At 40.5% G+C, this 22,784-nt stretch overlaps 1 protein-coding gene across 15 annotated transcripts in view; it reads right to left on the bottom strand.

Moving 5' to 3' along the window:
• Positions 1–22,784, bottom strand: part of MSRB3 (methionine sulfoxide reductase B3) — an 83,893-nt gene that overhangs the window by 33,064 nt on the left and 28,045 nt on the right. For all 15 annotated transcript variants that reach the window (XM_040695677.1, XM_040695680.1, XM_015281645.4 and 12 more), the window contains 3 exons: positions 19,990–20,098; positions 18,124–18,201; positions 7,681–7,709 (listed from right to left, as the gene is read on the bottom strand). In XM_040695677.1, coding sequence (XP_040551611.1) covers positions 7,681–7,709; positions 18,124–18,201; positions 19,990–20,098 — 216 coding nt within the window. The remainder of the gene's footprint in view (positions 1–7,680; positions 7,710–18,123; positions 18,202–19,989; positions 20,099–22,784) is intronic.

Here is a 22,784-nt window from a genome sequence, read left to right as displayed (position 1 = left end):
ACTCTTTGTGAAGTTTGTGAGTATGGGATAATTCAAGAGTATCATCAAAAATCCTCTGCTTTGTCCACTGAACAAGACTGCAGCAAAGCAAGTAGCTCTTGAAAAGTAATTAGGTAGCCAAGCTCAGTAGGAAGCTGCGCAACAATTAACAGGTTAATAATTAACAGTTAACAGCAAGAACCACACTTTTGTGTTTAAGAAGTCCAGCCCTCCAGGACAGTAAGGATGTTACACTGCTGAATGTTGCTAACTTAAAAGAGAAATTTCCCAACTAACAAAAATAAATCTCTTATAGATCAAAGCTATGACAAATAAAAATTGCTTAATCTACACTATAGCTTCTATTATAATTCAACAGGGCACTGTAGTTTCAATTCCATGTAATAAAACTATGATATAACTCACATCTTCTAAGATTACTTTTTCCAAATTGCTTCTAAAAGATGGTTTGTTTGCTTTTTTTTTTAAGTAGCTATTTACAGTGAAATAAAAAGATAGAAAAAGAAAGATCAACTTTAGTAACGAGAAAAGGGGGTAAAAAAATTCCTCCTAGATAGATCTGATGAATTTGCTTACATGAACAATATTAAAATGGAAAACCTAAATCTAAATGTTTTCATTAGAGGCCAATTTAAACACATTGCAAGCTTCCCAGCAAGATCCTCAGAGCAAGGCAAGAAAGAAACAGCGATGGTTACTGAAGTGTCTGTAAGACAAAAATAGAAAATTGTATTTGCCTTTGTTGATATTATATTCCGGGCTCCTTGAGCAAGGCCTTTTAATGCACAGTTCTTACCACATGCCAAAAAAGTGCTTCATGCAGGAGTGGCACAGTGAGCGTGTGTGCTAGCCTACAAGGGCAGAGCATGGTTTAGTAGCTGCCCTATTAATGAGACACAAACAGGACTTACTGGAGGGAGGAATATACTGGAATATACCATTCAAAGAATACAAAATAGAAATTATGCAAATCTTTAACACAGAAAGATTGTGGTCTGTTGTGAGTATGATCAAGGCCGCTGGCGTTCAGTTGCTAGGTTCACAGATCTAGCTTCCCAAAACCAACAGTCTACCTATCGATAATTCTCCAGCAGCTGAGAAGAATCACACCCCTGACAGCAGGTAATAGCCAAGCTTAGATGCAGAGATGAACTGAGACACTGGGAGAAAAAAAAAATAACTGCAATTGGGACCCAGCAATAGAATTTGGACGGGTGCACATCTGGAATCCTCTCGCAGCTGGCAGCCTTCTTCAAAAAACCTAGACAAGCAAGTTTTCCTGCATGCTTACGTTTTTAATCAGCCCTTCGCTGATTAAAACGCTGTTCTATATGTTGAAATAATTTGACCATATTTTGCCTATTCTATCTCTTTGCAAGAGATAGAATAGGATGGCAATCATTTACTACAGGTCAGCACTGTTACTAGCACATAACTCGCTGGGATGTATCACTTACATGTCCCAGCCATCCATATTCCAGATCGCGTTGTAGTGTGGCCCTGAAAGTATTCACCAGATGGCTCAGTTTGCATCTGGATCTAACGACTCATCCCACTGCTGATCAAATATAACAGACCATGCTTTCTAGCCACTGCATCCATAATGATCTGCTCATAAAGTTGTCAGTGCCAATGAGCAAGACAGCACTAGCAACTAATGACAAGTAGGATCGTCTGAGCTGCTGTTCTGTTCAGGCAGCTGTTCTCTCCCACTGCCTGACTGTGCCAGCTCATGTACCCTTCTGAGGATCCATACAGTCATGGTGGCCAGAGAGAACGAAATTACTCTTAATTAAGAAGGAGACTCTGGAGAGGAGGTTTGCCTCATCCAGAAGGCTGTGCAGCACCCCTGCTCTTCAGTATCCATGCTGATTTTTGCCACTTTCCCTGTAACAGACTCTGACAGTAATCTGTTTATGTTTTTAAATCAAATTCCTTGATCATGGGTTGACTTGAATGAACTTGATATTATTTTGTTATGAACATCAAATGTCTTTCTCCCCCAGCTCCCCAGCCTTGTGAAGAAGAAATTAAGAACAACTCTAACAATCTGGATGCAGTTTCTGGATGAAGAAGTTGACATCAATAAACTTCAGAAATTGAGTCTGTAATCTGTACTTAGATCTACCCTCCAGTTGATGGATGGATGACATTGCTTGCTGCTACAGAGACTTAAGGTTTCAGGCCAGTTTAGTGTCTTTTAGGTTTCCCTAGTAGCAAGGATCAGAAAGGGATGCTCGCTTTCAAGATGTCTCAGTTTTCATTTCTTTCTTACTCAGAAGAAGATCTCCTTGTACTCTTAATAGTTGTACTGATGGCTTTCATGCGGTTTTCAAACACTGATAAGAGGCTAAGGGAAATCAGGGCTGATAGAGTTTGTAAGGTTTACTGCTGAACATCTGGAAGTGTAGCTGAGAGGAATTTATGAGAGGAAAATATCTGACCACGTCAACCTTAAAATTTTCTTTGACTGTTTTCTAACACCTGTGCTGAATCATGTAGCCTAGCAAGTCAGTACGTTGTAGGACCTTATTAAGGGAACTACAACAGTAAATATAGAGGCGAGAGAGGAAAGGATGGCGACTTTTATCGGGACAAAAGCGTGACAGCACTGTGCAGAGCTGAAGACACGAGGATACACTCTTTCTAGTGGAAAAAAACAACATGCAGAGAGGAGAAAAACCTACAGAGTCAAGAGTAGACACTGTGATTCCAGACAAGACAAGTGAAGGAAATTCCAGAAACTGTCAGGGTCTCTACAGCTTGCTTTGTATTTGATTGCTGGGGTGGCAAGGATCCAACAAAAGCTGGTGTGTGGATGTCCCTCAGGGCAGCCTCTAGCTATTATAGCTTAATTCCTGATGCTAATCAGACAGTTTTCCAAAGTATTTATGCAAATGGAGATCCAAAATCACACAGATAATCTGTATATTTTGCTTAATCTGTATAGATGTGTGGTTCAGTCAAGCAGGGAGAGAGAACTGTTTTTTGGAGATGCACATCTCGATGCACATCTCTTCTGAGAGGAGTGCCAGCTGGCACAGGAAGCAATGAAGAACACGGCTGAAGGCAGCCTGCACCCTTGGGCACATCTCCCTCTTCTGCCAGTGCTGAGAGGCATCTCTACAGCACAGAGCTTCCATCACTGTCATTCAACACACTCTGCTCGCCTTGACTTCCTCCGTTCAACCATCTGAGTGACATGCACACAATAGAGACTCCACTGGAGTCCGAGTGCATTGTCCAGGGATTTGTCCCTTCTTTTTAACACAGAACTCAGGTTTCTTCCCCTTCGTAATTGCACCGCCAACATTATCACTTGAATATCACATGGCTTGCAGCCACAGTGACGCGCAGGATACACCAAATGTTCCAGGGGATGCCCCAGGAAAACTCCAGCCCACCCTGCAGGCAGCAGGAAACTCACCGTTACCATTCACTGGTGAGCAGAGGACATGCAAATACAGTTGTCTGAATTGTCTATGCTTATTTTTCTGTTACTGAAGTAGGATTAACAGCATTCAGCAATGACTTTTGAGATCTACAAGTTCTCCCTGCTATCAAGCACCATTAAAAAGCCCTCCATCTTAATTAAAAAAACAAATAAATTCCTTAACTTACTATTCCAAGACGTTTCTTATATTTTTAAATTCACTCTTATCAGTCTTGCATTGCTCTGTACCAAAAGCAAATGCGAGCCTTTAAAATTTGCTAGCCAAGCACATAACACTACAAGCATTTTAGACACTCCCAAAATACTCATAATTGGAACAAAATTGATTCAGCTGTACTTTTTGTGGTTTACTTTGTTCCTTCCTTCACAAATTTTGAGAAAAACTATTTTTTTTTTACAACCTTTCTGGCTTTCAAGTACTTTTTTAGAAAAATCTATTTTCAGTACCAGGGAAATCCATCATATTATGACAGGAAAGCAAAATTGTTTCATTTCATAAGATCTTCTAACAGCATGAAGCTAATCCCCTGGCCTCTGAGACAGAAACTCTGCCAGCTAGACGTATAAAGTCAGCTGAGAAAAAAGTTTCTCAGATGGAACTGTTAGTCTTGATATGAAGAATGTGCGTCCCCTACAGATGTTATAGCTATTTATATGATGAATCCCGATCATCACTATAGGAATTTTACAGCCTTCTTTTAAGTTAATTCTCAAGTTCAAATTAATCTTCTTTTGACAATGTTTGCCTAATATTTCAGTGTTGAACAATATTTCCAAGGTTTCATTTACAGTGAGCCTACTGGGCACTTTTAAAGCTGTATCCCAGACTTTGTACTTGCTTTAGAAAGACTTCTTTCAGCTCTTCTATACTTCACACATATTTCTAGGAAGGAGAAGTACAATAAGCATTGATAAATGTTTAACAGGGGCACATCTAGACTTGCAAGTTAACTGGAATTAACATTAAGGTTAATTTAGAGCATGCGACAGGTTGTAGAACAGCTCCCTGCAGGAAAATACTCATTCTAGAATGAAATTATCTCATTCTCAGGTTCAACACTTGAGCTGTTTTGAGTAACATGAGATACGCTCATACAAAGCATGTTTGTGTCCATTTGCAGGATCGTTGCTTTACTCAGGAATCACAGTCTGGGGAATTCAAAACGAAATGAGGGACATGAAAGTACCTTAAGGTGTCTCTGAGGAACTCAAGGTCATGTAAATGTAGAGTCACTGGTTTCAAATGGCAGCAACCCTTCTAAAAGCAACGTCACATTTACACATCTCAAAGGCATGCATTATGCAGAGCATAGTGCTACCTAGGGCATCACATCCCCTCATACAAGGAAGAGATTTTTTTGCAAAGATGCTTCTCTGCCACCACCAGTGCATCCCTCCTCTCCCTGCCTCGACTCTCCCAATTGCTCAGAGACAGCAGGAGGGTTGAGCTTAACGTCTGCTTTGGGGAATGGGATGGCAAATTGTTTAGTGGAGGAACAAAACCAGTGATGTTTTATTTGGGTGATACATGTTGACTTGACTTCAGTGTCTCTATTTCTCTGCTTCTCTCACTTTCTGGCAACAAAAGATAAACTCTTATAAAGTGCTTATACTATCTGACCATCAAGTACAGCTCTGTGAAAGAACTGAGCGCCATCCCTGCAAGGGCAGGCTGCTGTACTTTTCACAAAGATAAAGGTTTTTTTCAGTCTTGATGTTTCCAGCTATGAAGTGCACTTTAAGGTTATGAACTTCCTGTGATTTCTTTTTTCTTAAAATTCCACTTTGTTTGCTTAATCTGCTTCTTCTATTATCTTCTAACAACTATCCTTGGATGTGACACCAAAAGAGGCAGCACTGATAAGACCAAGTCATTAAAAGTCTGTAGTTCTCAATTCCAAGGATAACATTTGTGGCAAAGAACACAATGAGAGCCAGAGCCCAGCCTGGGCTGTCAGCCACCCACATGGCCATGCACTGGGAGAGGAGCCTTCAAACATTGGGCAGCTGGCTGGCGTCCCATGGTAGGACTGTTCTGACCAACATCTTCCTCAGGGTCTTAGGGGAAAGAATCACAAGCAGAATGTGAAAGTGAGGCACTGCAGAAAAAGGAGGAATAAATCTAAAAAGTTCCTCAGCCCTGGACATGTCTGTACTGCATCCCTGATGATATGCGTACAAAGAACTCTGAAGTGGAAAGCAACACAGCACAAGGCCTTAAACTCCTGGTGACATCCATGGTGGCTGTTAACACTCAGCAAAATAAAGTTAGCCAACCACCTGCTGCAGTGAATTCTGGTGCAAATCCAGAGAATATTTAGGAGCAGCAAAAATTGTAGAGACAGAGAAGATCTTGGGGCTTTTACTGATCATTTCTATTTACATATTTTTTGTGTGATCTACAATAAATGCCCCTGACTTCCAAGTTTCCTACTGCAGCATCTGGCCTTGTACAAGCAATGCTTGCTCAGAAGAGCAGCGATGCAGAGCAGTGCTTGCCAGCCAGTCCTTGGGCAACCAGGCTTTCCAGCACCCCTGGGTAAGCAATGGTAGAAGACAGCCTGTGATCAGAATATGAGCGCGTACACAAGGAAAGAAAGCCTGTGGGGCCCACACAGATGCAGACAAGACATTTAAGAGCTCGCATTCAACCTACAGAGCCCGGAAAGAGAGGTGATATCTACGGAGCAGGCATTTGCCATCGCAGTGATGGTGCCAAAAGTGCAGGGATACTCTGTGCTCCCAGGGAGATCCCACAGCCCCACCTTCGTGGCCAAGGGCAGCTGCACATGGTGGGAGTGCTGCTTCAAAGAAAACATCAGAAGAGTGTTTGTAGCCTAACCCACTGAGCAGATCAACGTTCCGCAGACAGCATTTTCTCCTTAAGAGGAAAGTGAGACATTTGACATCCTGCTCTGCACCACAGTCTTGGTGTCTTATTAATAAGGAAAGGAGGTGACAGCACAAAATGTGTGAAGCTATCCTCCCTTGTAAAACTGATCTAAGAAACAATCTTAGCATATAGTTCATTCAAGTAACCTTGAACTCTCAGACTAAAATCATAATAGAAGCAAGATGACTCAAGTATACAAGATGTAGGAATTAGCTATATAAATGCTTCCTGCTGTAGATTTCACTCCCATACAGCTCCAAAGATAAAATCTAGTGCGGAAAGAAAAAGCAAAGTAATACCTCACATTTCAAACCCAAATCATGCTGCAGCTGGGATAAAAGGAAACATGATATTTCATAAATAATCTGAGTAATATATATGGTAAAATTCATATCATTATCAGCAATTACAACCGCTGCATTAAGCAAACCATATAGAAGATAACTTAAACACAAGGTTGGTCTGAACACAAGACTGCTATAATATCAGGCTTTCGGTTTAAAAAGTCTTTTCCATCCTAACACAAACTAAATTTTGAGCGATTGCTTCAGGCGATGGGCATTTCAGCTGGTCTCAGAACAGCCTATTCTTAATCTACTCTTGTTTAACAGTTAAGGAATGCCCAAGAATAGTTAACCAAGTAAGTCAGTCTGCTATTAGGAGCTCTGTTTTTCTCCCCACTGTTCTCCTGTTTGCTGTTCTGTGTTTTTTGTCTTGTTAGATACACATTAACCTGTTAGACTGACCTTCACTTCCCTCTCAATCCCTACAACACATTAAAATTCTTTAAAAAGACAACTTGAGAGAGATTGCCTTTTGGTAAACCTCCTAGAGAGAGCCCTACAGACTGGTCTGGCATGCATTGTGTACATGCATCTGTCATGAAAATTTGATGACAAATCATCTGTTTCCTGACAGATAGGCTGCATTGACTTCATATTCCCATGAAATGTCTTTGTCCACCAGGAAGAAAAACATTCCCCTTTAAAGCAGAGACCATTTTCAAACCTTCACTTCAGTCCTCCATTTGCTTTAGTCTGCATTATCATTTATTTGTTCTATAATTTTTCTGGATCAATTAAAGTCCATCAGGAGATACATCTTCCTGATCATCTTTAGGGAAAACGTAAAAAGACAGGATATAATGAAAGGAATGAAAGCAAATGTATCACAGTAATGACGCTGTTTGCAGAGGGTGAGAAATGAAGATCCTTTTTAAGACTGACCTACCCCAGTTTGTTTAAAACTAAACTGAACTTGAACTGATAAACTACTCTTTTGAGATTAACCTGAGCAGTGTACATTCAGCAAAACACTGTAAATCTAAACATACCTGAATTGGAGTCAAACTTCGTTTCTGACCTGCAAAAGAAAATAAAAAGATCACAAGTTACAAGATCTGCTTCATGCCATCAAAGCCTTTTGACAGACTGATACCCTCCCAGCAAAAATTGTATTTAACAAGGCTATCTGCCTGTTTGTGTTAATGTTTAATGCGTTCAATAGCATTTGAACCCGAAAGATAAATAAGATTCTTAATATTTGGGGCTTTCATAATGAACTGTTACAAAGAAGATATTTTAAAAGACAAATCGCAAAACGAATGCAGAAAATAGAACATAAATTTAAAACAGGATTAAATTATATGCTGTTATTCATGACATACTGTTGTTCCTAACAAATAAATATTGTTTTCATTCATTTTCATTTTTAAAAAGTCATTAACAGGATTTAATTTATTCGTGAATGTTTCCAATCTATTTTTGAAGCAGATACCATTTCATTAATGTCATATGTATTGTATCCAATGATCTGCACTTAATTGAACAACATCCTAGGAGGGTTTTGTTTGTGTGTGTCTTCAATTTACTCACTCTGCACATAGGAATAAGTGGTTTGATTTTCCTAAAAGTGGAAAGCAGGGGGTGGAAGAGAGGGAGAGAGGAAGGGAGCCAGACCTAAATTTTAACTTGTTTTAAAGTCTTTGCAAAAAGACAATGATGTGTGCATTATGCATCATTAGCTTTGGTCGTGCACTACAGATTTCCCTCTCTCTAACAAGCAGTGTTTTCTTCTAAGGGCTTAGCACTCAGCAAATGAACCCTATAACCTGTATATTTAATAAAAGGAAGAAAAAATTAGCCCTTGTGGGAACATCATGTTTCAGATATAGGTTAATAATACTTGTAAATGTAGAAGCCTTTGAAGATCTCAATTCAACTGTGGGAAAACTTAAGTTGGGTAATTACTCTCAAGATGCTGCTGATGTGCTGTCAAGCAGAATTAACCCTCTGACTGGGCCTATCTACACAATCTGCTGTAAGACAGCATTGTCTATATCTCGCTCTCAAACCAATTAGCGGGCATGTTCCGATCAGGTTCATATTGCCCCCTAACAATCAGCAGTACACATGGTTGTGGCTGTCACAGCGGGACACCAGGTCCGACCCGCAGGAGTCGCGTTAAAGGACATTACATTGGCAGGAAAATGCATTTCCCCGGGCGTTCCAAGGGGGAACTATCCAAGGGGAACTTTGTATGTTGCATCAGGGAGAGGATGTATTTTTGGAAGTCACAGTCCTCTTTTAAAAATCAAACAAACAAATAACAGCAAAACCAACAGTTTATAGGTTCATGCCTGCAAATACGTGTAGGTGTATTTTACACATTCTGTATATTTTGCATAATTGGCACCGCAATACCCATCCTAAAGAACTACACTGCAGCAAAAAATTACAATCAAATCAGTCCTGATAAAAAAGCGAACCAATTTGCACTACTGGTGTAAACAGTTAAAGCCATCAGAAAGGAAACAACTCCCTTTTCCCTTCCTGCTCATTCTCTGCCTTCCCCCAATACGCAGTCTTTTATATACTAAGTATAGCTCAGGTGGTGAAAAGATGGAAGGGAAAAATTACAGTTTAACTTTCTAATTGACAGAGAACCATCAAAAGCACTGATGCTGAAATGCTTTTCAAAACTCCACCAGCCACCAATCGTGCTCTCATTCGGTAACACATTTAAGTTTGTATTTATGGACGGAATCAAGTCCTCACCCTGCAAAAGGTGTGTGTCGGGCAAGTGGTGCCTTGTATCTGAACACTCTGCTGATGAAGTTGTAGGCAACACTTCACACTGCTCACGCCCCTGCAGGCCTCGGCCTAGCACAAAAGCCTTCAACAGCTATCGATGCAGAATAAAAGAAATACTGACATTTCAATTTTCTTCAGGCAAGGAGAGTTTCCAACAGAGCTCTATTTAAGTGTCAGCCACCAGATGATCAGTTTGTTTCCAGTTTTCTACTCCCAAACAGGCCCTCACAGGCTTATAACTGACCTGTAATTTACTCCCATAGTAAACCAATAAAGAGTGAATTATTTGCATGTTTCTCTTTATTCATCTGTTATTTTTTTTGGCAACAGACACGATACCCAGAAAAAAAGCCAAAAAAAGGCCAGGAGGGTCCTGCTCCATCACTGCAGCATTGCTGGGGGCCACCAGTTGCCAAAGTGTGGCAACCTCCTGGCCAGCATCTGATGGGGACAGTGACTGAGCATGGTGGCGATGGGTTGATGGCTGGGCTCGATGATCTTAGAGGTCTTTTCCAACCTTAATGATTCTATGATTCTATCCTGACAGGTTGCTCAGCCTTTAGTAGTACATGCCTGTTGCTGCATAGTTTTTCTTCTGCTGAAGTATCTTTCATGATACAGCACTGCACAGCCACTGTACTGACCCATGATGTCACATGCTGAAAGCTGTGCAAGATGGGGCTGGTGACCTTTTATTCACCTTGGTGTGGACAGAGGCCCTCCATCTTGCAGCAGTAACAACTAGCCCAGGGGCTAAGATGGCAGAGTAGGTGGGGGGGAGGTGGGGGTGGGTCACAAGGGTCACCGAGCAGCGTAATGAGCACCAAAGCTCCACGCAGTCATAAATTACTGGACAGCAAATCAGGAAACCGATACGGGGAGATAAATGAATAGAACTTTGTCTGGCAACAGTAGAATGACTATGAGAGAAAATACAACACGGGAGGTAGCACTAGGAGCCATTGATGGCCTTAACCTTTGTCATGGCCGTCGTGTCACCATGGGAAAACAACACAAAATTTAAGGCACAGTATTATAGAAATGGTTAGATGTTAGAAAGGCACAGAAAAGTGGGAAGAAGAAAATACTTCCTGCAGCTTCAGTGGAACCAGAACTTCTCCCCTATACCTTTTGGCACTTTGGATCGTTCTCTTTATAGCACACTAGGCAAATGTATCAGAAACTAGCTGCACATAGGTGTTAAAAATCTGCAGCTATAAAAGGCCAATAAATAGAACATAGTTAAATGCTAAAAGTAAGTTCCAAAGGCATGTTCTACTACAAACAAAAATATTCAGTGTGATTCCTTTATACTTTCAGTACCGCAACAGATAAAAAAGAAAATTCTGTGCATTTTTTGTTATTGCTGTACATGTTCTGATATCCAACCTAAACATCCCACCAGATAAGATGACTCTATAAAGCCAGGCACTTTACACACTGGTTTTTTATCATTTACTACACTAGAAGGTAAATTTTGAAAAAAGACCATATTTGTGCTTATTTTCTCTGCTTTTACCCAAAGAAATAGTCCGAAAGTCAAGGAATCATTCAGAAATATCTTTGGGAAGGAATCTACATGTGAACAAAAAGAACAAGGGGACATTTATCAAGTGTTTTTTTTTTTTTCCAACTGTGATATGACTCAGATACATACAACACATGAAATACAACTGCTAAGTAGCTCAATTGCCAAAACTTAGTTGACAAGGAGATAGGAAGCAATTGGAAAGGTCTAGCTAAGGACAAGGTGCCACAATACTTTTAAGTACCTCAGAGATAATTAAATCCATCACAAACAACAAAATACAAAGACAGTCAATTTGTCTGTACTGTGAAAAGGTGAAGAATTTGGACCTACGTCTTTTAAAAGGCGTCATAAACCTGATCCTTTAGATGCCAAGTAGTAAGAAAGAGAGTGAAAATGGGCTTGTGGCAAAGAGAGGGGGAAAAGGACTTACTGTTGCATTAAAACTGGCATTTTCTTTCACCATTTTTTATGAAGTTTGTATCAGGTTTATGAAGGTTCGGTTGAAGACCAATGAACATTGAGAACAGCCTTAGAAAGCAACACAGTTCTCTCAGAAAGTATTAAATGAAATCTCTGTAGTTCTGATCCTTGTAACAATTCCTTTCTTTCTGACAGTGAGGGAGTCACTAGATCCTCTTGGCTTTCTTACACCTTTGCATTAGCAGTTTATTCCAGACTGTTCCTTTGCAAAGTTTAGCTTCAGGTTTGTTAAGCACAGCATGGGAAGGATCAGACACTGAAAATACTACTCCCCTCTGATAAGGGCTTCAAATAAACATCTTCCACAACTGTAAAAATGATAGTCACACCTCTGGTACGACTTTCTTCACAAAGCACTTTATTCCACGCTGGCATTGGCAGTTTGCTGAAGAGACAACGATCTAGCAGGTTCCTGACATAATGCAAGCCAACCAGTGTCCTGGCCCAGGTCATTGAGCAGAATAAAATCATTCCTCTCTTGGCAGTTTGCACCCAATAGTACAGAAGATACTAAGTTGGAACATCAGCTTTCTTGGCTACAACATTGCTGCTAAGTTAAAGAAGGCCAGGACAGAAGTGCTCAGTTGTGTGCACATCAGTGGACACTGCTGGCCCAAATCATGCTCATGAGAGCCAGCACATTAATGGGCAGGACAAAGGCAAGGCACAGAGTTGCGCAGGCCAGGCACCATCGCCTCGAGCAGCATAAGACCATACTGCTCTACTGTGGAGCAGAGGAGAATTTAGGCTAACAGACACCAGCCATGTCTTGACATCTGCCTTTAGGGCCAGAGAAGAGGCTTTCATCCATTTTGTTCGCAGGAATGGACACTGCTCTTCTCTCCTGAAAAAGTAAACTATCGATTGGACGTGCTCACTGACCTTACTCATGAGCCCAAGCCCCAAGTAGCAAAGCAAGCTTCCAGAAGGAAGAACTGAAGTATTCCAATGTAAGAATGAAGGCCTGATGTACCTACCTAGGAATTTACAAGACCCCCATCATCAGGGAATCCAAGGAGCATTAAGGACCAAGGCATCCCGTAGGCAGCAGCAGAAGCAAAGCTGGGCTTCAGCCCCGTTATGGCCACGGGACAGGTACCAAAGTGCCTAATAAGGTGAAACTCCTCATAGGCACTTCCCAGTTCTGGGCATGCATAATGCCTCTCTCTCTTCCACCCTCATGTGAATTCTCTGGTATAATACAATAATATATATATTATTTATAATAATATTATCTGGAATAATCTAATAATGTAGCTGAACTCCTGCTCAGGTCTCTCTTCAGAGAGGTCATGAATGTGATCTCTCTCCCGATTTCACAAAAGATTTAAGCACTTAATATCGTTGAGGTTTAATATCTACTCCCTTGTCAAATTTGGCTGAAATTGGCAAGTAGATTAAATAATAAGGTTTTGTTATTGAGAAAGGATTGACACACAGACAGCACGATCCTGTGAGCCACATTTCCCTAGGAAGCCTGGTTACTGATGTATTTTTAATGTTGCTTTTCCTAGGCTACAGGAAAAAAAAAAAGTCTGATTCAGTGCTGATGCAGAGAATTTCTGTTCTGCATATTGATGAAAAGATTCAAAAAGTGCATTTTAACATCATGTTAGTCAACATCTACTCTGTGGGTGAGCTCTGTCCAGAGTTTGCTTTAAAATGAGAGTTAAAATTAGGTAAGTATAGAAATCTGCACTTCTGTATTCATCATCCATAACAATTCACTGTACTCCATTTTTATTTCAGGTACATATGTACATAGTAAGGCATAAGGTAGGTTAAGACCAACTGAAATTTGCTTCTCCAAGCTGTGAGACTGATAAGCAGTCAGTACAAAGCAGTGTGTTTTCAAATAGGGGAAATTAGATATCAGACAGATAATGTCTGATAATATAAAAAATTATAATATAATATAATATAATATAATATAATATAATATAATATAATATAACATAATTAGATATAATGACAGACAATAAAGGGAAAATTTACAGTAAAATCAGCAGAAGCTATCTATGCATATTTGTATGATTACAGAAATCTTTGTATTTATTTCTTTGAATTTCGTAATATGTTCTACAAACATTTGCAATTCAGCAGTGCTCAGCAATAAGTAAATGAAAACAATTTCACAGGCTTGTCTCAGTGAGACTTCAAAATATCTAGAATGGTAAATTTGAAGTCCTCTATTCCTTCTTTTTTGAAACCTAATTTCCACCTCCTATAATATCTACATTGACCTTCTGCCTTTTGGAAATCATACTTGTTGAAAAGTCCTCTGTGAACACTGAAATCCCCCATCTTGCTGCACTTGTTTGTCCTGCTGGAGACAGTCTTGTCCAGACAGTTCTGAGGACGACAAGCACTCTGCTATTTTAATTTCAGTCAAGGTGATTAAAAGGACATAACAATTTGTTGCCCAGAAGACTCAAAGCAAAGACACAGCAGACTCAAAACCAAGGCTGGTTTCAACCCTGCATTAGTAGAGCAAGAGGAAACTAATGCTTGATGATAGAAATTTGTTTTTTTATAAATATATCACCCTTTTCTAGGGGAGAGTCACAAAAAGCTGCATCAGCTCGTACAAGCTTTAAGATCCTGAAGCTCCTCTGAGCCGTGTAAGATCCAAGATTTGGGTTCAGAGGAAGAACTGGTTGATAACACTCCTGCTGGCTGATTCCCACACAAGCAAAATCTTACTTATTCTAAATGAATTTTATTAAAAGGAAGACCCTGGTTTTGACACGTGAAACTAGACATTTCATAAGGAAACTGAGAGTCAGTCTGGATGGATGAAGTTGTTTCAGTAGGTCTATTAGACCTATTATATCTTGTCAGAGATGCTACAGCAAGTATTTCATATGGGCTCTCCTTGCTAGATGGCCAGTGCTGATTTGTCACTTGGTCTGCCTAAATAGTGAAAAGAAAGCTATAGATCTAGCCTAATGACTGAAATCCTCCCTTATGTGATGGAGAAGAGGGATGTCATTCTAGTGGCAGCATCACACAACTGTGCTCTGCTTTTCTCCCGATTTGCTTTTAGATGTCCGAGAGGCGTTGGGAAGACCAGATACAGTTCATTGAAAACCGAATGAAAACACGACATGAATACGGGTGTTCCTGTTTCCCCTAGCACGTGTTCAGAATAGCCAACACCATTACTGAGAGTTCCTTCCAGGAAGCAATAAAGGCAGTGGTGGGTGATTTATTAAGACTTGGCAATTCTTCCCTTGGCCCTAAAAATTGGAAACTGACACAACAATAATATTTCTTTTTTAAAGGGAAGTCATTCTCCTCAGCTTCCCAGTTCAACCCATGTATTCCACGCCTTTCTCACACGGTCTTGCATATGGTAAAGAACAGGACTGTAGCTTATGAAATATGGAATATTGTTCTCCTGTGGTAATAGTGCAAGCTGCAGGTTTCATGCAGGCCCATTCTAACCTCTGCTTGCCATGACAGTGGGCAGAATGATATTTTAGCAGAGAATACAAGACAGTTCCTTGAAAAAAATAAAGTAGTTGCTATCCTTAAATATCATCAGCCTTTAGAAAATACTGAATTTACTTGTGCCATCGGTGGCTCTCTGCAAACTGACATGGACACAAGCACTACTGCTGCAGAGTCTGTCCAGCCATAAAGGTGGCACACAGAGAATGAACACTGGAGAATACAGCTCACAGGCACCGAGTTTTTTTCTTGGTAGCTCAGTTTCCTGCTGGATCAACGTGCGATGAAGGGGAAGCCATGAAGAACAACCTAGAGGAAGGTGGGGGGCTAAGCCGCTGCCTTTAGCGTAAGCCTGCTGCTAGACTGGGGTGTAACACAGTGTAACATAAAACCGCACACGGGCTGGCTTGCAGAAAAGGAGATACTTGAGATTAGTTTATTGTCTCTCTCATTTATTGCTTTCTTTGGGCAGCTGTACTGGGATGTAGGAGACTGTCTGGCGTGAAAGTTCAGAAATGGAGTAATTAGATTCAATGGCAAGATTATGGATTTTATGCGTGAGCCACCTTTGATTGTGGAAGAAGTTAAAGCATGTTATCCATAAAGCTTGGGAGGTTTCTCATAACACTAGTACAAGTAGGTAGATGAAGAGATGTTAAATTCCTAATTGTTTCTTTTATCTTTCCTGTGATAGAGACAGAGTTCTGTTTTAAAGACGTACCAAAAACCAGGTCTTTCATCTGGAGTGTAAAATTCATGTGTTCCCTGACCTCGTGTGTCACATGGTAATGAAACAACGTAAATCAGAAATGTTAAAAGTTGAAGTTTGTTAATATTACTGCTGAAGCTTCAGTCTCTTTCCTGGTTAAAGTGACAGGTCCGTTGTCCAAATATATATATTTACAGATTACAACGACATGAAGAAAAAAATTAATGGACACCCAATGAGAAACAAATGGAAATACGAGTTTCAGATGACTATCTGGAAATTAAAAAGAAAGAAAAAAGATAAAACCAAAAACCACTTGCATGCATTTTAACTAGGACAGCCGTCTTTCTTTGTGTTGTCCTACCTCCTTACTCCAAAGCAAATCTTTATAATTTGTGGGGAAAATTCAGTAAACAACATACAGTTTGCACGCTCTTATTTATGCTTCCTTCTCACTTCCTTAGTTGGCTGGGCGGAAGGAGGCACCAGGATACAGGAATGTATCTTCCCTAGTTGAAAAATTGTGTTCACAGTGCTAAAACCAGATTTGTTGGTGCTGAGCATAATGCCCTCCATGGATCTTGCAGGCAAAAGGGTAGATTAGGAGAGTTCCTGCTGGTACTGCAGTGACTGCACCAGTACTGAAACAGCGCCCATCACACCTCAACTCTGCAGCTGTACCTGGCCTCACAGACAGAACTGATGGGCCCCTACAGCCCTCTCCATTTGTTCTCACCTTGGCCAGCCATGTCAGCAGAACCAGCAGGACTCAGTGTGGATCAGAGGTGGTGAGAGCTCAGTGCCATAAAGCAACACAAAGGCTCGGGAAGCTTGGGACACAATGAGGAAGGCTTTTTCAGGTGCCCACTGGCCTGGGAGTTATTAAAAATAAAAAACAACTTCCCTCTTTCCTCCTCTCTCCTCCCATAAAATCCATAGGGAACCTCAAAGAGAATCTGAAAACAGGGACATTTCCGTATAGCTCTTTTCACAGAGGGAAATCCAACTCATTACCTTTAACTTACAAAAGTCGACTATGCCAAAGCATACTGTGCTTTTAGATAATCACACGTAAGTCTCCTGTTGCAGTTTTTTTCCCATATGAAATGGATTGTGAAAGTGACTGGAAAGCAGTTCACATTCATTTATGTGAACTACTGCTGCCCAAATCTCACCTTACAAAAAAATTACTCTTTCTCCAGCAGACGACGGAAAGGAAGCCAGTCTTGAAGGTACAAGGTGAAATCCTGGCTCCATTGTATTCATTTGCTAAACGTGAATTGACTTCAACAGAGCCAGGATTTCCCCCACAAAGATTTAGCTATAGTAAGCAGGGGAACGTCTAAGTGGCAGAGTAGAAAAACAGGTTTTGGAGCCTTTAGATCCCTGTGTGTACCCCCAAGCCAAGCACCACAATAACACATGACATGAGAATATTGCCTTGGCTGAGCTCATAACGATCAGTTTTCCAACTCAAAAGATTCGCGTTATTACTAAATTTCTGCAGGTCATCTAACGGAGAAATCCAAGTTAACAGAGATGAAGTGCTTTTCTCATCTTTACAGACAGTCTCTTGAGAAAAACTATCACTGCCACATCTTGTGATTCCGGAGCTACGTCAATTTTATTTTCCTTGTAACCTATAACCAGCTTTCCGTACGCTATCCTGACCATCCTGCTTCATGCTGCAGTGAAGGTGCCTCTCCAAGTGAGAGGGCTGATACAATGCGAACTGAGGGAAAAGCTCAAACGAAATACCTCGTCTGAATGAAGACAAGTGGCCAAAAATATGATAAAAATACACAACAGAAACGGGGCAGAACAGTGCAGTGACTGGGAAAATTCAATCAGCACTGCTTCCACCACCAAATTTAGAGCTGTAATTCCCACAGTGCTTCTAAAGAGTATTTGTCATGCAAGACACAAAATTTATTACGTCTTTCTTAATCCTTGCCTCAGTTTCCAACTCAGCTCTCTGTGCGTGTTAATTGGGATGGATAAAAATCCAGTAAGTGATGTCATTTTCCTGGGTTTTGTTTGCTTAACTGCTTGAATTCTAAAAAAGCATCTACTTAGTTCTCCATTCTTGGACACAGTGCTGTAGCTTGGATGCAGCATTGCCACACAGGATCCAGATCTTAAAAGCTGCCTGCTAGTAATGCTAACAGCCAGAACTCGGTGCTATCAGAGCAGCAAAATACTGTATTATAACTTGGCATGGATGCATATGGGAAAAAAAATATATATGTATATATATATATTTAGTCAAAATGCCTATTTTAATACAGTGTTATCTTACTATGAAATTCGCTATCTTGTTTATTTACTATCTTTGTGTATTTATTATTTTACTATAACATTATTAATTACAATGCTTCTCTTGTACTCAGTTTGAATGACTTGCATTCTCTTACACGACTACATCAATACTGGAATATATGCAAGATTATACTGGAACACAGCACACAAACTAAGAGACAGTAATCTCACAACTACATTTAGTATACTCACTTGAATAAAGGAGTTCCACAAACAACACATTTGTATATTCCTTGAGCTTTATGATGTGTGTACTCCCCCTCAAAGGCACTGGGAAAACAATAACACTACATTTTAAAAATAAACAGAGGATTTTTTAAAACATTATTAAAGTAGGTAGGACTTTAGAATAATATTACAGGAAAAAAAAAAGAAAATGAGAAGTTTGCAGTTGTTCTTTATTAAACGAAGCAAATAAAGCAGGCACAGGAAAAGGGGCACGTCCTCATTAGTTGGCTTCAGGTGTTACGTATCATGCAAGAGGAAGCAAATTGTCACACAGTTCAAAGGATGGAACAACAAAAATGAGAAAGACTGGAATCTTCCTACATTTGGTAAGTGAAATGCACGTTTTGTAAACACGGGCGGTTTCAAATTTAGCTTCATCCTATGTATTTCTAATGCAACAGGGTATGCCTTTAGGAGATGTTTTAGCAATGAGTTCAGATGCTGAGTGAGAGGTGCAAAGCTCTTGGGTGTCTGCCATTGAGATGATAATGAAGACTCAGTGTTTGGTGCATCCAGGATGGGCTGCCAGGGCAACAGAAGTATTGTAGCTGAAAATGAAATAATTGCTCCATGATTTCAAGCCGCATGCACCTTATATTTGTAGCTGAAAAGCAATATTACAGCTTTAAGGGAATATTTTTCTAAGTTAACAATCTAAAAGGCTAGGAGGTCATTCATCTAATACGAATCAGCTGTGCTAGTCCAACAAAAAGCCTATGTGCTCCGCAGCTTGTTTTTATTATCCTTTCACCCTTTTTATGAGGTCCAATTTTTTTTTTTTCTTTATAAACAGGATTTTTAAGAATGACCTTATCTCCGATTGTTTGTGCACATTAAATCACGTTGCTGGTCCCGTACACAAGAGGGAGGGACGCGGGGCAGGAAAGCCTCGCAGTGGGGGCTGCCGTCCCCATCCCCTAGCCAGCCTGGGCGGTGGGGGGGCCGAAGGGATGGGAGCAGGGGATCGGCCCGCTCTGCACGTCCAGCAAACAGCACACTGTCAGGAAGAGTGCCGCCTATTAAGCAGGACCCCATGTGTGGTGAAGAGCCCTTTCAGGTCATGAATGAAAACAAGCGGTTACATCATTAGTACGTTTGGATCGGAGGTAAAGCCGGGGCCTTGTGCCAAGCTCAATGGTATAAATTAGACAACAAAAATGGTTAGGCCTTGGCAAGTTACCTTCGTGTTGGAATCAGCTGAGAGAGACTTTATTCACTAAAAACAGTCTTGGAAGCAAGTCCTTTTTTTTTTTTCCTGCAGGATTCAGGGCTGGCTTCCAGCGACTAAAGCCATGTGAGGGCAGTTATTGAAAATTTTTGACATTCCAACCACAAATGAGCCAATAAATACCTTCTCCACATGTGCTTCAAAAAGAAATTGGAGCGGGGTGGAAAAGAACTAAATTATGCTACCTTCTTTCTGCAGCCAAAATGTCTATACTTACAATGACCACCTTCAAAACTTCAGCATCCTGGCACGGGGCCATTTCCCTCGTGGTTCTGCTTACTGTGATGTCTTCCAAGAAGTGTACCTAAACCGCTATTACTTCCACACATTTTGTAGTAAACTAAAAACAGACTCTAAACATAAGCCCTGCGACTTTATAAGACATACAGTGTTCATTATAAGTCACACAAGACCCCTGGCCGTGGCCTCCACGCTGCAGATGCTTGTCTTTTGGTGGTGTTAATTTGTAGGGGTTAGTAAACAAGTGCAGAATTCCTGGAAGAAAAAGTTGCCGGGGAGGATGAGGAAGCACCAGCGAGAGGAAAGGGAGACGAGAGGGATGCCTGCATTTCGAGGGCTGCGCTCCCCTCGCCCCGCCTTACCTTTCCGTCCCCTTCTCCTGAGTGACATGGTACTGCAAGGGTGTCAGCCGCTTCCTCAGCTCCTCCTGGGAAAAGACCACCTTACAGTCTTTTTTATCCCTACATGACCCTGCAAAGGGAGAGGATATGGGAGAAGGAGCCTTTTTAGCTTAAATCCTGAATAATTGCTTTGGCAGACGGCCACAGCATAGCTTCTGCATTCACTTGTCAATGACCAGACCGGTCCCTAATGCACAAAGAATGGCTCAGCTGAACTGCAGCTGATTATTTTTTCAAATCCAAGTTTAAAAAGAATTTTGCTCGAGAGCCAGGTGATTCCACTGGAGCAGTGACAATGTGCTACAGCCAAAGCCCTTCCGTGTGTTATACACTAAACTGTTGCGCACAAAATCATTCACAAGAAAGTTTTCCAGCCATTTAGAAAGAAAGAAAGAAAGAAAGAAAGAAAGAAAGAAAGAAAGAAAGAAAGAAAGAAAGAAAGAAAGAAAGAAAGAAAGAAAGAAAGAAAGCAAGCTGCAAAATAAATATATATATATAACTACAGCTGAAATGTTCTTTACAAGACATCTATATCGGAGACTTATGGTAATGGGCATATGATGTTCAGCCACAGTGTCCAACAATTTCATACTCCTTTAAGGTAGCTTAAAGTAATTATAAATCTTCAGAATTCCAATTCGGTTGACTTAACGTTCAGTAGCATCTTAGTCCTTTTACTTTATAATGGTAGCAGCTGTGTTTTTCCCTGTTGAAGCACTAATAGGAGCCCTGAGCATCAGGTCATTTCTTTGCGCATTATGATGGATCAGGTTCAACAACAAAGTTCTCTTAAAAATTAGGGCTGCCATTGGAATTACCCGTCTCTGAGAATCTCGTATTTTGCTTAATTCGCACACAAAGGAGTACATAGGGATTGCTGTAAAAAACATTTCTACGGTACAAAAATGCACGTCACATCAAGGAAGAAAAATAACAATAAAGCTGCTCTTGAATGAAAACTCCCAAAGTAATAAGAGAAATTGCCAAATACTAAAATAACTTGGGTAATCGCTTGCAAAAACAAGCTGACAAAGTACGGCAGGAAAAAAGCGCTCTAATGACAGTAATTAAAATAAGATACAATTAGAAATAAACAGTCCCGACAAACACATTTTTTGCTAGTAATGTATATACGCTCATAAAAAGACCAATTGTGTTCCCAAAGTAGAGGGAACAGAGCTACCCATCTGTATGTCATTTAGTACAGGAGAGGCAATGGCAGGTTTAAATTACATGGTATTGGATTGCAATTTCCTAACATTGGATGCTTTTCTGCTTTTTTACCTTGAGTCATTACTAAGGAGTGTTCATAAAAAGTAGCTTAAAGCACAGATGCTTGCAAATCATTTAAGAAAAGATGTTTCTTTCTTCCTCCCCCTCTTCTTTTCTCATTTTTTTTTTAATGTGTGGGGGTGGGTGAGCAGGGGAGAGAGAAAAAGAATAATGCTGTTGGTCACTGCTGACTAACCCTAGGAAGTATTTTCAGGAAGAAAAAAGTAAAATTGAAAACATCTGATTGAAGTAAATAGTGCAAACATAAAAAGCTTTACTGGTGAAAGAAAGGTATTGAAAAGCGACTTTATTTCATAAATTAGAAATTACTTTTGATCTAAACATTCTTAAAAACAGATTGTTTTCCACTCTGAGCCCTCTCATTAGCTGTGCTGCAGAGCCCGCGTTTTAATGGCAAGCTTTGAAAGAGCGCTGCTGTACGCCTTTGTTAGCTCCAATCTTATTTGGGAGAGGGATAAAGATTTCATTCCAGGTCTCTTTGTTTGTCTTTCAAGAACCACTAAAGCAGTATTCACACAAATTTTGCAGGAATGTGCCCTGTGCCATAGCTTACAAATTATTTGGTTTTGGTGCACTTAAAGGTCACCTTCCAAATTAGCAAAATTTTCCTACATCCTGGCTTTTCAACCTTAAATGTAAATATTGTTTCCTAACTGTAAGTGAGGTTTGTTCTTTATAACGTTTGGTTGCTTATTTAAAGATGTCAGACTTTGGAGGTTTTTATTCTCACAACGTGCTGGGCTCTAGGACTAGGGAGCCCTTCAAAGTAGAGCTAGCAGGGAAAGGAAGCCCACGCACTACATAACTATTGTTGCGTTGCACTACGCTGCTCAGAAGGAAACTGAGAGCTGCTCTTTCGTCTGATATCGCACTATCAAAAATTTGGTCTAGAGAGCAGCAAAGAATCCCACAGACCAACACTTCACTTTTAAAAATATCTCCCAGTTGTTTCTTCCGGGAAGTCCATTTGCTCTTCAGTTGTTCCAAGCAAGCAAACGAAGGATATCTTTGCTTTGCAAAAGGTCATGGAAAATGCTGAACGTTTTGCAGAATAGCCAGCATTCCCTCTTTGCTCTCCTTGAATGATTTCTCTTCTCTCTCAGAAACACAGTGTTCTTCAACCAGCAGGCTCGCTGTTACTCACTAGGAAATTTCTATATGCCACTTGATCCATGACATAGATCAGAAGTAGGGAGCATGTTACAAAAGATTTTTCCCCACTGCTTTTAATAATTAACTGCCTGTTTTACAATACAGGCAAGTATTTATGTCTGCGGGGGAATCTTGATAATCTGCACTGGGGTAAACTACAACTTGACCCAACAAAGGACTTTCCAGGTTTCCAGTTTAATAGAGCACACAGCAGCAAAATGCTGTGGTTGTGCTACAAATCATAGAGGCAATCTCTCAGTCCAGCCCTCAGCACTAAGGAACAGCCCTATTCAGGTAGCTGCACTCGCTAG

This window comes from Gallus gallus, chromosome 1 (genome assembly GCF_016699485.2).
Source record: "Gallus gallus isolate bGalGal1 chromosome 1, bGalGal1.mat.broiler.GRCg7b, whole genome shotgun sequence".
In the NCBI taxonomy this organism is placed as follows: Eukaryota; Metazoa; Chordata; class Aves; order Galliformes; family Phasianidae; genus Gallus; species Gallus gallus.
The sequence above is the reverse complement of the archived record's forward strand: the minus strand, read 5'-3'. Positions and strand labels throughout refer to the sequence as shown.